We start from the raw sequence: 13,907 nt of genomic DNA, 5'->3' as shown, positions 1-13,907 counted from the left end.
GCGATTTTGTGCCACCACATGATTGCTGTTTTTCACAGAAACTCGTAAATGAGTTGTGGAGAGATGCCAACTGTAGAACTCATAGCAGCCTCTCATCTTCATTTCACCAATCTGCTTTTATAAAAGTTGTGTGAAAAAAAGACCCTCTGCTTGTTAAATGTAGTTATTGTTACTTTGCATCTAAAATCTGTTCTTCTTTTGAATCTAAAATTATTCATACAGTAACTTCTGGTGAGCCATATCTCCTCTCTTTAAAAACCACAAATTCAACTTCAGTCAGTCATCAGAACTCAAGGTCTCATCAAATACATACAAATCTACCATCCCACAATTCTGTTAACAAGCCTTGCCTTGGTAAAAAAGAATTTACTAGCTTTATCAACTGTCAGTCCAGTTTTGCTACTGTACACAAACTGCTGTCATGTGGAATGTCTCAAACTGTTGTATGTTGATAGGTATGATGTAGCCCACTAATATTCCAGTCATGTGCATGCCTTGCATGAATTAATTGCACTGATGTTGTCTGCTCCCATTTTAGTTAATGGCACTGCCTCTGCCTTCTGTGTGCTTGCTGCTAAACCATCCCAAGCTGCTGTAGTATCCACAGCTATGCCAGTTCGGGAAACCAATCCTTGGGCTCATGCTCCTGCTGCTAATACTGGAGCTGCAGCCGTGGTCGCTGGTAAGACTGGAAGTAGAGCCGGTGCATTGCTATGAGAACTTGGATCAAAAGTGTAATTGAGCCCTTGAGACAATTGTCAATGCCACTTAACGGCAAGTGGAAGGAACAGTAACAAAAGCCGGAAGTAGTAGCCTTTTGCGCGAGTGGATGGAGGGAAGCGATGAACTCGCTGGTTCTGGGTCTATAAGCTGGACTGATTCTTACTTTGGCAGCGTTTTAGAAAATCCAGTGCTTAAAAAAGAGGTAATGAAATACTGCGTGTTTGGCGATGACGGGGGAAGAATCTATGGGTACCCAAAATAATTTTTTGTGTTCTTTCCACTAACGTACCTAAGGAGGGATTAAGTTGGTTGCTTAAAGGCTTTAGGAGTTCATTTCTTCTGTTGAATAAGTTTAGTCTATCCCTCCAGTCCTTGTCTGTAGTTATAGACATATATACATAACATGGCTGTCACTTGTGTGGACACACATGCTGGAAGGCGACAGTCAAACTGACATCACTTCCTGGTGTAAGCTCAACTTGAAAAGAGGAGCTAGTGAAATAGCAGGCTCTGCTTGGCCTTGTAAGCATACCAGACCTGTTTTCAGTAAGTCTTCCCCCATAAGAGAGAGTCCCTAAGCTCTGCCTCCAACAGTTTCCACTGTAAGAACAACACTAAACTGATCCTTAGATGGCATAGAAGTAGATCAGGCTGAATGAGACTACTGAGCAGTAATGGTTTTCCACTTCTCCAAAACGCCACATAACACATGAATTGCAGAGCCATCTCTAGCATTCCTGGTTGCTTTTCTCATCACATTGGAAACCTGGCAAGGCCCTATGGGAGGAAAGGAGAATTTGAAACTGCAGGGAGAAGGAAAACCAGAATTCAGCTGGTGGGAGATCATTTTGAAACTGTGGGAGGAATGCAAATGATGGTGAATGGTTTGGTTTTTTGGTTTTTTTGGGGGTGTTTTTTTTTTGTTGTTGTTTTTATTTTATTTTATTTTTGTTTTTTAAATCATTGAAGATAAAGGAGTTAAAATCAGAGCTGGTTATATAGAAGAAAAGTCTAAAATGCTAAGTGTTGAACATTGTAAAAGAGTTTTAGGAATTAACAGCCTAAGTTATATATGGAAAGAGTAATGGAAGAGTGAGTGGAGATGGAGGAAGAATATAAAGGAGTCATAGTAAGTACAGTTTACATATATAGTAATTTGATTAGATATATTGCCTTAAATGTTCGTGTACATTGTAGCGAGTACTCACACTTCAGTTGTATGTGTATGGGACAGAGAAATGAATGTTGTCTTGAACTCCCAGTACCATTACATTACTGTCCTTTAGAGGGTAAAGCCTTAATTTTAGAAACAGAGTAGATGAGTCTTAAAAACAGTTTCTTACAGCTTTGTGTTCTACCAGTCCTGAGCTGTACGTTCAGAAACCGATACTCCCGAGTTAGTGGAATTAGTGGTTGTGGACTAGATCATTGCCACGTTGCCAAGTTAGGAGCGCAGGGAGCAGCTCTCCTGCATGCCATAGTCTCAGCTGTCTGCTATGAAGAAACAATAAATCTGCATTTTAGTGAAGAGGCTCTTCTCTACCCCTTCTTGACCAATGTCTTCCTATAAGAGAACAATACAGTGGATGCATGGAGATGCTTCCAGAGTTGGTAGCAGTCTTTCAGCTGTGGAGGGAGCAGGCCTGTGTTCTTGTGTACATCCTCCAGCCTTTCTAATTGATAAAAGGGTGAGGGGTGGAAAGTTTAGTGACTTCCTGATGCTTTCCTTCCCAGGCACTGAATGGAGCAGCACCTCTTCAGGTGCGGCCTCACCAAGTCTCTTCCAAGGAAATCACAGACGTACTCCCTCAGAGGCAGACCGCTGGTTGGAAGAGGTCTCAAAGACTGTCAGAGCCCAACAACAGCCAGCCCCAGCCCTACAGCCTCCTCCAGCAGCTTCCCAGTCAGCACCAGCCTTCCCAGTCAGCACCTTCGTTGCTTCTCAGCCTGTGCCGGTGGGTGTTGTACCGCCCATGCAGCCAGCATTTATTCCAGCTCAGCCCTATGCTGTAGCAAATGGGATGACTTACGCAGCCCCAAGCGTACCTGTGGTTGGAATCACACCTTCCCAGATGGTAGCTAACGTCTTTGGTACTGCGAGCCACACTCCAGCAGCCCATCCACATCAGTCACCCAGCCTCGTCAAACAGCAGACATTGCCTCAGTACGAAAGCAACAGCGCAACGGCCAGCCCTTTCTTCAATCCACCCGCACAGCACAACGGCTCTGCGGCTTTCAACGGAGTTGACGGTGGGAAGTGGGCTGCAGAGGACAAGGATTCGCAGCCTCCCGCAGCAGCTCCGCAGGTAGACCCATTTGAAGCACAGTGGGCAGCACTAGAGAGCAAGGCAAAGCAGCGCACTAATCCCTCTCCAACTAACCCCTTCTCAAGCGATTTACAGAAGACATTTGAGATTGAACTTTAAGCAGTCCTATGGGGGGCGGATAAATTGTACATTAGGGTAGAACGATAAAGGGAGCAGAGGGGACTGTTTCTGATCAGTTTGCTTTGATAATCCCAAAAGTCCCTTCAAACGAAAATGGGTTAGAAAGAGGGAGCAATTATGGGGAGGATATAAACATACAGAGAATTTAATGTGCAGTTCTTAAAAGGAGCCCTGGAGCCACCCCGGTCTGCGTTCCCTCCTCACTTGGAAAGCTGGAAGTCAAACAGAGCAAAGAAAGGCACCCATTCCCAAAGCCTGTTCTGCAGAAACATCCATTCTCTCACAGAAAGGAAGGCAGATTTTGTACTTGCGTCCTTCTGATGCCCTGGACATTCCCCCTCAGGGAAAAATGGGGTGGGGGTGGGTGGATATGGGTGGGAGATTGTTACCTGCTTAGCAAAAGCTAGGTTTGTGGAAAAAGTTGAGCTTCCATTTTGAGTAACAAAGTGAATATTATATGTAAAGAATAAAGTAAAGCCAAAATCTTTATTTTTATGCATTTAGAATATTTTAAATAGTTGGATATTAAAAGCTGTATGAGTTGTAAGTAATCTTGCCAAAGGTTAAAAAAAAGGGGGTTGGATGTAAGAAATTGTACATAAGATTGATTTATCTCTGATTCTTATTGTAAGTAATATTGGGGGGTGGATAAAGGGGCTCTAGCTTGTTCTTGTATCTGTCCATTGTAAGTAGCATATTGCAACAACAATCACAACCAATAAGTCATTATATCGTAGTTTTAAATAAAGAAAATTAAAGAACAGTATTGTCATGGTTTGAAAACCATGGGGAAAATTTACTGTTTTTTATCGGAATCAAGCTACATATTATATATAGTACGGTTTTTTTCCTTTCATGTATTGCTGCAGTTTCTTTGTCTTAATCTATTGGTTCTAACACTACTGTGACAACTTACTGTAACCATATCTACTACAGCCTGGGGCTACCTGGGAAACCATTTTATGTTTGTCTGTCAATAGATCTTAGAGGTTTTTAACTTCGGTTTTATTTTTTTTTTTCCACTGATTTGTGAAACCTTGTGGTTAAGGCTGCAGCTGGTCCAGGTTCTGCCTCTGGTGACTTGTGAAAACCATCTCATTTTAACTTTACTTTTAAACTTTGGCCTTACAAGCAAATGTAAGTTATATATATTTGTACTGATGATTTATAATCTGCTTTAACAGAAATAAATGTTGGTGGTAGAAGCGCTGTTGTGAAAGCTTTATTTTGCACTCTCATTCAGTTTTCAGCATTTGCCCTTCTGGGTATCTTCTGTGTTACTAGGTGAAGGTGGATGAGCCCTGCTTGCCAACCTAGAAGCTTAATAATGGTATTGTAACACTTCTGGTTTCGTTAGGGTACCTTGAAAATATCCTTGTGACCCATAACTATTTAAAGCTCACTGAATATATCAGATTCTGGCTTTGCATCACTGTATTTTCTACCACTGAATATTTACATAGGGACTAATATGAAGACACTAACGTTCAAAAAGGGGAAAAAAAATGAAAACATACTTTGTTTTTCTTTCCCCTGCTACCAAAAGGAGTGAAGATCTTAAGAGCCATATGAGGAAAAACATGTATTTCCCTCCTTTTCTGTTCTAGTGAGCTGGTGTCTGCCCTGTTAGTATGACTGGTTCTTACTGCATTCTTATGCGCACCACATCGGTTTAGACGCAATAAAAAGTCAGACTTCGTAACCTGAAGGGGAAGAAATGCTCCCTTTGGCCCTAGCATTTGAGCTTGCCAGCAGTTTCCATTTCCAGGCAAGTACAGTGAGTCTCAGAGAGACGTGGTCTAGAAAACTGGGACTCTCTCTTTACAGATTCTTACCTGTTTTCAGTGCGATATGAATAGGGAGGACCGACCACTCCCTATGGTATTTGAGTTGGTACCAATACTTTTTTTCAGGTTTCAAAAAGCAAGCAAATATAAATGTCTACACATAAGAGGAAAGAAATTACTTCCATCTCTTTCACAGTAGTGCCCCAAGATCAGCTGAAAATAGCCCAGTATAGCTACACCCTTCCCCTGCCCTGGAAATAACAATAAAGGAGCTCTGACCTTCCTTCAATCTATTGTTTAGAGAAAAAAAAAGAACATCTTGATTCTCAAATTTAAAAAAGTAAACTCCCAGGCTCTTAAGTGTACTACATCGAGGAAAAAAAGCTCAGCTTGCCACACAGAAGAAAGGTAAGGACAGACCTGTGAGTTAACTATGACTGTGATGGCAGGTATTTAAAGCAGTGAACTGCAAGCCTTCCACTACGCTCCTTGCTACTGTGGTTATGCAGCTGAGAGGAGGTCAGAATAAACACTCACCTAACTGAGGCACCTGCAATGGCACTGTCCTGCCCACCAGAACACAGGGGGCTTGAGAAGGCGCTCGCTGGCCACATCTTGTGTAACCATACAGCTTAAATGAAAGCTGACTACACAGAATGTTTAGATATTCTAAAAACAGAGCCTCTGACATAGTAGAAAGGACTATTATAGAACTGACTGCTTATTCTGGGACCAAAGGGTCTGAAACAACCATAATCAATTTCTAACTGTGCTCCTGAGCAGGGCCACAGCCCTTGGCTACCCGCTATGTTTGCTGCACACGACCTGAGAGGGCTTCTCTGAGACTGGAATTTACACAGCCTGTGATTAGACCCTGGTCTCAAAAGGCAAAAAGTCATACTTTGTACTAAAATATTAAAATATCTTATATACACACAAACAAACAACAACAAAAAAAGTGCTGGTCTGAGATGTTAAATGCAAAGTTATATAGAAACATAATTAAAAGTTCTCAGGACCCTCTCAGTGTTCTTAAGTATCCAACAATGTCAACTTTAAACCTTACACTGTAACACCTACCATGAATTACAGCAGAGGAAGTTTTTTCACTAATCAAATTAAAGGGTCTTAAATGCAAAAAAAAAAAAAAGTATTTTTTTGTCTTTTCTAGAAAGCAGAATCTATCAGACCAAAAAAAGACTGACCCCCCACCCCCCCCCCAAAAAAAAAAAAGCTGTGTGACTGTCACCTCTTGCTCCTTTACTGGATTGCTTCTAGAATTTTCAGTCTGTTCACATTTTAAAAAGCAGTGTGTCCAGTCCTGAAGCCACACCTGTGCTGAAGAGAGCACAAGCATTAGGTTAGTAGTTCTTATTTTTAGGTGCAGCTGAACTGATTTACTGGATTAGAGTCCAAACCAGCTTTAGGCTGTCAAGTGGATTTACACTTATATATTACTGCTGCCCTGAGTACGGACCGAAGGAGAGGAGAGTGGCGTGGGCACAGTCCTGAATTAGCCGCCTCAAATTTAAGTAACAGAAGTAGAAGGCAAAAGAAAAAAAGGGGGGAGGGGGAAACCAAAGCAAACCAAAATGTCAACACTACACACAAGTCTACTAGTTTATAGCTATATCTATGCAAATTATAAATGGGTGATGGTGCTAATTAATATGATTAACCCATCCACGACTCAGCAGGGAGTTTGGAATGAGGAAGAGGGGGGACTGTTAGGGATGATGCTAGGGTAAAACAATACTATGGGGGCTGTAAAAAAAAAGCTTTTGCTCAGAAATAATTCCATTTTGAGATACTGAAGTCACCAAAGGCCCCTTCCTGGTTTAACAAATCATGATAATACCTCACCTGTCTCTCACAGTGCCTGAGATTTTCTATTTCAGAGCCTTATACGCATGCTCACCGCCACTCGGTATTAGTCTCAAAATGAAGGATGCTTTTCAGCTCTGCATCTGGAAGTCCTCACTTGTGAGCCTAGAGCAACAGGAATCAGCCCAGGCCACATGCAGAGCCAAGCTCTCCTGGACTTAACTGAGACCAGAACAGATCATGTGGGTTTATTCTGGCAAGTCAAATGCCCCTACACCTACTTGTATGTGTATATTATGCACCTCTCCAAGCTGAAAACCTCAGCACAATGCTACCATCAACCCAGCTTTGCCGTAAGTTCAACAGCACTGTTCTGGCTCAGAAAATATCACTCCTAGAGTGTGTGATATTAAAACTGCAGCATCTCAGAACAGGTAACAGTGTTGGCGTAGTCATCTAAATTACCCCTCTCATTCAGGAAGGGCTAAAAGCATTATTCTATTTTGTCTTAAGCTTTCCATGAAGCAGTGCTTCTGCACTTCACTCCAAAGCTGATTACAGTCAAGTAGAAACCAAACTGACCCAACTATAAATTTGTCTAAGGTCTATGGGAATAAAACAACGACAGCAACGTGACATTACAGCTGCATCCCTAGAGCTAGTAATCTCATAGGACCTGAACACTAATTTTATACGCATCAAGCTGTTTCGCATGGCCCTTTGCATTTAGATGGAAAGTGCTCTTCAGGATTACAAGTGTTCATCGCTCATTAGTGCTTTGGTTAAAACAGTTCAGGCCCACCTTCACACACTTCAGGGACTTTTTTTTTTTTTTTTTTTTTTGTGAGCACTTCTCTTCCTTGTATGAAGAATTGGTCTCTCCCTCTTTCATGCTGGTTATCTGGCTTCTCTAAAGTTGCAGCATCCTTACGTTCCAAATACCATCTTGTTCTGTGAATGACAGCAACTACCCTTAAGTGAAGAGATGGATTAGCTACAGCAAGGCATACCAGGGGGATAAAAGGAGTTTGCAATAAACTAGAGGGCAGTGAGTCTCCCACCGTTGAACAGTTACACCCACTACACTCTGTTCAATTCACCCTCTTGAGCCTTTCAGCAGGGCAGAGCTCCCAGAACGGTTTCATCCAGTCTTGTAATCCGTCACCTGTACTTTCATGTGGCCATGGAGTGGCTGTCACCCACGGTGACGCGGAGGGCTGGCCTGCGGTTGGTAGCGAGAGCAGCTAGCGCAGCAGAAGCTGGAGTAGTACTCGTTACTGCAGAGCTGGGCCTGCAGGATCAGGTCGCAGTTGGCGAGGTGTGGCTGGTCCACGCACTCTCTGCTCAGGCCCACAACTTGATTCACAGTGGCTGCAGCCAAGCAAAAGGTGAAGCAGCTGTAAATACACTGCTAGGGCTTATCCTCAGGTTTCACTTCCCTCCCAAAAGACACAGCACATTCCTGCTTTCTCCACCCTGCCAGCTCTAAGGGGATTGTTTTAAATTTAGTCCAACATGAAGGATGAGAGAGAAACTGTCACCTCTAGTGAGATATGAGAGGAGAACGCAATTTCCAGGGCTGATCTCCTGAGGGGACACCACTCTACACCCTGTGTAAAGCCAGCTGGACAAAATGCAGCATTCAAATATAATCTTGCAGCCAACTATTTGGTCAACCAACGATGGCATTTTAGCCTCAAGGAGTTAACGGGGCTCCCAGTGCTCTGGGGCGGGGGCAGTGGCGGGGGGGACGACACACATTTCCACCACCCTGCTTTTCTGTTCAGCGAAAGCAAGGCTCCTTGAGCTCGTACACAAACCCAGAGGCTCCTGCTGCTGCCCAAAGCCCGAGGTCGGTGGTGGATGAGCACAGGCAATGGGCAGACTTACAACAGCAGCCAAGAGGCAGGCACTCTGCCAGAAGGAGTAGGGAGGCCAGGTTGTACTCACTGCTAGGCCTCCTCCTCAGCACTTTCACCTCCGTGCTGGCACTGACAGAGTTGCTGCTGCTGCTGTAGGCGCTGCACGTGTAGGACCCCTCATCAGCCTCTTGAACATTGCTTATGATCAGGCTTCCATCCTGGGACAGGCTGATGTGGTGGCCATCTGCCCGCATGGGGACTCCGTTCCTGTGGTGAAAAACATTTTGTATCACTTTTCTCACCCATTGGGGCTGAAAGAGCTCTTTGGGAACTGATGCTCTGTGAAAGGCGTGAATTTTTACAAATTCAGCAGGAAGGAAAAAGAAATGTTCTTTTGCCACAGCCTGGCTCTACAATCGGGTAGTAACAGGAGCCTGAGTGAGTCTGCATCCGTTAGCCCACTGTCTGTGTGGGAGGTAGCTAGCTGTGTGCTCTGTACAAAGACATTGCCCCTTCCGCTATTACACATTTTTGAGGTTTGAGGAACTAAGAGAAAATCCAGGGTGCCTTTCCCTCTCTCCAGGTTGTGGTCTGGCAGTGCTTGTTTGGCTGGCATAGATAGCAGCACATATTGCTTGAGGAACATATGGGGCAGTGAGCAATGTGCCCTCTCTCCTCTCCCTTAAAAGTTTGTTTTAAAAAAATGGTTAAAATATCAGCAAGATTGTGTGTTCTGTTGCTCCTGGAATACTCTGTCCCCAACAAGAAAACTGCCTGAGTTATGAACTCCTAGTTACCAAGGAAATTAAATTTGTTTCACTGAAAAGGGTTTCATTCAGACTCTGAAACTTGCATCATTTTGTTAACTCAAATACCAAACTTACTTACATACAGAAGAAAAGCTCTCTTTGTGAGATGGCCCACTTCATTCCTACTCTTGGAGTACAGGGATTTAAACAATTACCCATCCGTCTCTCTGGCCTTTACAAAGAAGGCTCCAAAACAGAACTGATTATTTTCAAATAAATAGGGGAAAAAAACCCCACACCAAACACTTGCACAAATTCAGGGTTTCCCTGTAAACCATCAAGAGAAGAGGACACAGCTTTTCCTTTATCTTTATTAAAACACTTTAATATCTCCTTTGCAGGAAGCTGGAGAAGAGTTACTGTTATCGTAGGGGCTAAAATATTTGCTAGGATTAGGCAAAGAGTTTTATAAAGACCAACTAAAGGTCTTCCTTGGATTACTCATTTTAGTTTTGGCTGTTTTAATGTCACTAGCTTTCCAGTATGGAGCCCTTTTGAACTCCATGAAATCTTAGCTTAACATCTCCTATCCTCCTCATTTGGCTGGATCAGGAACTTGGTGACCCCCACACTCCACAGGGATCTTGCCCAGGATTTTGGGTAACAGCAAAGTTATTTAGGAAAGGGTAAGTGTGGCTAGTTGGGGATGAGAACTGTGGGTCTATCCCCCTCCCTACCTGGCAGGCATCCCGCATTGTTATATGGAGATTAAGTGATGAGGTTTGGGAAGAGAAGGAAAGGGAAGTTCTGTCTCATTTTTACTCACCTTGACCACCTTATATTCACATTGTTGCCAGTCACTGTACAGTGAAGCTGAGCAGTCCCTCCCTCAGGTACTGTGATGCTTGGCAGAAGACCAGTGATCCTCAGCTCTCCTAGAACAGATGGGAAATAGTCACTAGCAGAAGTCAGTGCCATGCTGCTGCTGGTAGCAGGAGCACTCCCTCATGGGAAAAGCCCACCATATGCTATGATGAGCTGTGAGCCCCTAGGCCTTGAACAGCATGTTTGGAGCTATGAGGCTGTTGCTATGGGGAATGTGGATTTCCTAAGGGCTTTGGCCCACGCAAGGGCAAATAGCAGAGGCCTCAAAGAGCTTTTTCCTCCAGCTCAAGCTGGAGGACACAAGCACATCACATGCACAGAACCACCATCTCTTTAGTTCCTCTTGATCCTATACCCATTCCACACCATTGTCCCAGAAACAAGGCCCTGAGAGTCACTCTTACTGTGCTATTAGTCCCTCTTTCCAGCTGCCTGGAGCACCGTGATGTACTAGACACACACACAGATTACCATTGGGGGAAATTCGTCACTCTTCCCTTGCCCTCAGGCTGCCCTCACAATGCAAACCCAAGAGGCATGACCAGACAAGAAACCCACACTGCCCAGTCCTCCCTGTTTCCTGCTTGTGCACACACGTGTGTGTGTCTACAGACACATACAGCTTCCTGGGTTGTATCAGGAACAGTGTGGCCAGTAGGACTAGGGAAGTGATTGTCCCCCTGAACTCGGCACTGGTGAGGCCGCACCTTGAATACTGTGTTCAGTTTTGGGCCCCCCACTACGAAAAAGACATGGAGGTGCTGGAGCCTGTCCAAAGAAGGACAATGAAGCTGGTGAAGGGTCTAGAGAACAAGTCTTATGAGGAGTGGCTGAGGGAACTGGGGTTGATTAGCCTGGAGAAAAGGAAGCTGAGGGGACAACTTATTGCTCTCTACAGCCACCTGAAAGGAGGTTGTAAGGAGGTCAGTGTCAGTCAGTCTCTTCTCCCAAGTAACAAGTGACAGGGTGAGAAGAAATGGCATTAAGTTGCGGCAGGGGAGGTTTAGACTGGAAAAATTTCTTCACTGAAAAGGTTGCCAAGCATTGGAACAGGCTGCCCAGGGAGGTGGTGGAGTCACCATCCCTGGAGATATTTAAAAGACGTGTAGATGTGGAGCTTAGAGACACTGTCCAGTACTGGACTTGGCAGTGCTAGGTTGACTTGATGATCTTAAAGGTCTTGTCCAACCTAAACAATTCTATGACTCTGTCATGCATGCCTCCACCCATCCAGTACCTAGAGGTCGGAACAGGACCTGGCGCTGGTCCTGGTCACGTCCATTTGAGGCAATGCAGGTAAAGAAGCCGACGTCTCCAGAGCTGACCCGGCTGATCACCAAGGCCCCGTCTGATTGCTGCCTGTACCTGGGGAACAAAACCAGAAAGCCCCTCAGCCTGTGCTTGAGTCAGGATGGGACTCCAGCCACCAGAGCTGAAGCTGAGCCTTGTGCACAACTTTGTAGTAACACTAAGCAAAGGTTTAGCAGCGGCTCAGTTCAACCTGTAATGCAACCCCTGGTGCTCAAATCCCAGCACTAGTGCTGTAGACTCTGGGAAAGCTTGCTGCTAGAGCAGGTTTCTGGGAGCAGAGGGCGAGGGGAGTTGCAGGAGAGCAGCACCAGTAGCTGTGGAAGTTCACTACAGGCACCCTGATCTCTTTGTCTTTGCTGTGATGCCCCTTGCTCACAGACCAGCTGGTTTTTGGCAAATTTGCTTGCCATGTGTTCTCTTTCGGCTAATCTTGTAGATGAACAAATTGCAGCTTTGGCTCACATGTAGACCCTGTATCACAGCTGTTCACTCAAGGGTTCAGTGTGCTGACTTTGATCTGTGAGTGAGGCTAAGGGCAGTCAAGCAGTACACTCTGGCCCTAATGGAGCAAACTGGCCAGCATAAAGCAGGACGGGCCCTAGCTGTGCAGCCAGCAGCTCCATTCTCTCAGGGAGGAGACAAGAAAAGGAAGGCAGGGTAAGGAGAAGGCTTTTCTTGCTTTGCCTTCCTGCAACAAAGAGAACCTGCTCTCCTCCACATGAAGCTGGTATGGTGGAGCCACCTGGGAGCTCACCTGGGAGAGGAGAGGGGCTGCCCATCTTTCTGCCACTCAATGGTGAGAACCGGCGATGCTTCCACTGTGCAGGGCAGTCTGACTCTCTCCCCGATGTTGGCCTCCACGACTGAGGGCTCACTCTTATCCATTCTTAATCTGCAAAGTCCACAAGCACAACAAAAGATGCAGAAACTTCCTCATTCTGTATCTGACCTTCAGCACAAGGCCTTTTTAATCACAAGCCTCACTTTTTGCCTCCAACGGGAAAGGGCGGTCTCTGCACTCCCGTCAGAGGTCTGATACTTGCCATTACCAACATTCACTCACAACATTCAGATAAGAACAGCCTCCATCAAATCCTGCTCCAGTTCAGCACAGCTTGGTGCTGCATTCCTGCCAGCCAGCTTAACCCTTTAGAGACAGCAACTGTTTCTTACAGCATCCCTCCGGGTAACAGCCTAACAGCCTAGGAAGTGTCAACAACATGAGCACATGGCAAATGGTACAAAGTCCCAAACAGGGCACCAAACAAGCTTCCTCCAAAGGTGCTTATCTGGCATGCAAAAATGAGCAGATATTTTTTGGGGGTGTGAAGAGCCCATTGCAATCACCTGACGGCACGCAAGGCTCAGGAGCTGGAGCTGGCCATCCACTTAATGCAGCAGAAAGGCTGAGGTCAGGCTCTCACACCACTCAGCTCGTCATGTTCTTTTCTCTCTTACAACTACAGCTAAACATCATCTTCGAAGAGCACTAAACCATGATGTTCCTAGAGTCAAATAAAACACTATCATCTCCCCCACACCCATTCTCTGACCTGAATTCTTGATCTCAAAAAACAAATCCAAAGAGCCTTAATTCAATGCTCTTAATTCAACGAATCACTTCTTTCTGCTTTTAGGCAGAAGCAGCTAAGGAGGTTGCTGAGGAGTTCAGCAAATTGGCTGGGTTTTAGGTTGTAAACTCAAAAGAAGGGAGGGATCATATCATAGTCCCATTTAATCTGGAGTCCCAACATGCTGCATTTAAGGCAAAAATAATTTGTACCCTTTTTTTTTTTCTGTCGGGCCTAGAAGCACCAAAAAAACCATGCAAGCAGCTACAAAACATATGCCACCCGGTACGTGAGGAGATAGTTTTGAGTCAAACTGGCTTGTTCACAAAATATTTAAAATAAATGGGCGGAGGCTAAAGTAACTGGAGCTTTTGAATATACATAAGTCTCTTTTATGCTAGTTCAGCAGTTCGTATTTGCTTTGCTTTTTTTCCAGAACAGGTTTCTCTTTCTGCCTACACTAACTTGAACAGCTAAGGATACTGCCCTCGATATTTCTACTTTTGTTTGAACCTCGTTCCTTTGCTGTCAGCCTCCACACACATCTTTGCTGTGAATATGCTTCTTTCAGGAGACCCTCAGGGAGGACAGAAGACAGCTTGCGACTGGGATCTTCTCCCGCTCCTGTTGTCAGCAGTTCAGTACTGCTTGCTTCCCAACAGTGCCCCAGAACAGCTGACCCAGGACCTTTCCAATCTTCAGCATTTCTACATGAAGAGATGCCATATGGTTCATCAGCTGGGCATGG

The 13,907-nt window shown here is 44.8% G+C and overlaps 2 protein-coding genes across 19 annotated transcripts in view; one reads left to right on the top strand and one right to left on the bottom strand.

Moving 5' to 3' along the window:
* Nucleotides 1-4,375, top strand: part of NUMB (NUMB endocytic adaptor protein) — a 97,788-nt gene extending 93,413 nt beyond the window's left edge. For 10 of the 15 annotated variants that reach the window (XM_086749913.1, XM_086749915.1, XM_086749914.1 and 7 more), the window contains 2 exons: nt 539-682; nt 2,458-4,375. In XM_086749913.1, the coding sequence (XP_086606039.1) occupies nt 539-682; nt 2,458-3,149 (836 nt within the window). In that variant the 3' untranslated portion in view covers nt 3,150-4,375. The remainder of the gene's footprint in view (nt 1-538; nt 683-2,457) is intronic. The other 5 variants (XM_086749923.1, XM_010116405.2, XM_010116404.2 and 2 more) reach the window with 1 other exon arrangement.
* Nucleotides 4,376-4,377: 2 nt separating this feature from the next.
* The window catches only part of PAPLN (papilin, proteoglycan like sulfated glycoprotein), a 54,237-nt gene continuing 44,707 nt past the window's right edge, over nt 4,378-13,907 (bottom strand). The window contains exons 23-28 of one of the 4 annotated variants that reach the window (XM_086749909.1): nt 12,343-12,480; nt 11,515-11,642; nt 10,219-10,327; nt 8,732-8,910; nt 7,947-8,152; nt 4,378-6,295 (exon numbers count right to left, since the gene is read on the bottom strand). In XM_086749909.1, the coding sequence (XP_086606035.1) occupies nt 7,977-8,152; nt 8,732-8,910; nt 10,219-10,327; nt 11,515-11,642; nt 12,343-12,480 (730 nt within the window). In that variant the 3' untranslated portion in view covers nt 4,378-6,295; nt 7,947-7,976. Of the gene's footprint in view, nt 6,296-6,470; nt 8,153-8,731; nt 8,911-10,218; nt 10,328-11,514; nt 11,643-12,342; nt 12,481-13,907 lie in introns of those variants that run through there. The other 3 variants (XM_086749908.1, XM_086749910.1, XM_086749911.1) reach the window with 3 other exon arrangements.

This window comes from Chlamydotis macqueenii, chromosome 5 (assembly GCF_036417535.1).
Source record: "Chlamydotis macqueenii isolate bChlMac1 chromosome 5, bChlMac1.mat, whole genome shotgun sequence".
NCBI classification, from domain to species: Eukaryota; Metazoa; Chordata; class Aves; order Otidiformes; family Otididae; genus Chlamydotis; species Chlamydotis macqueenii.
The sequence above is the reverse complement of the archived record's forward strand: the minus strand, read 5'-3'. Positions and strand labels throughout refer to the sequence as shown.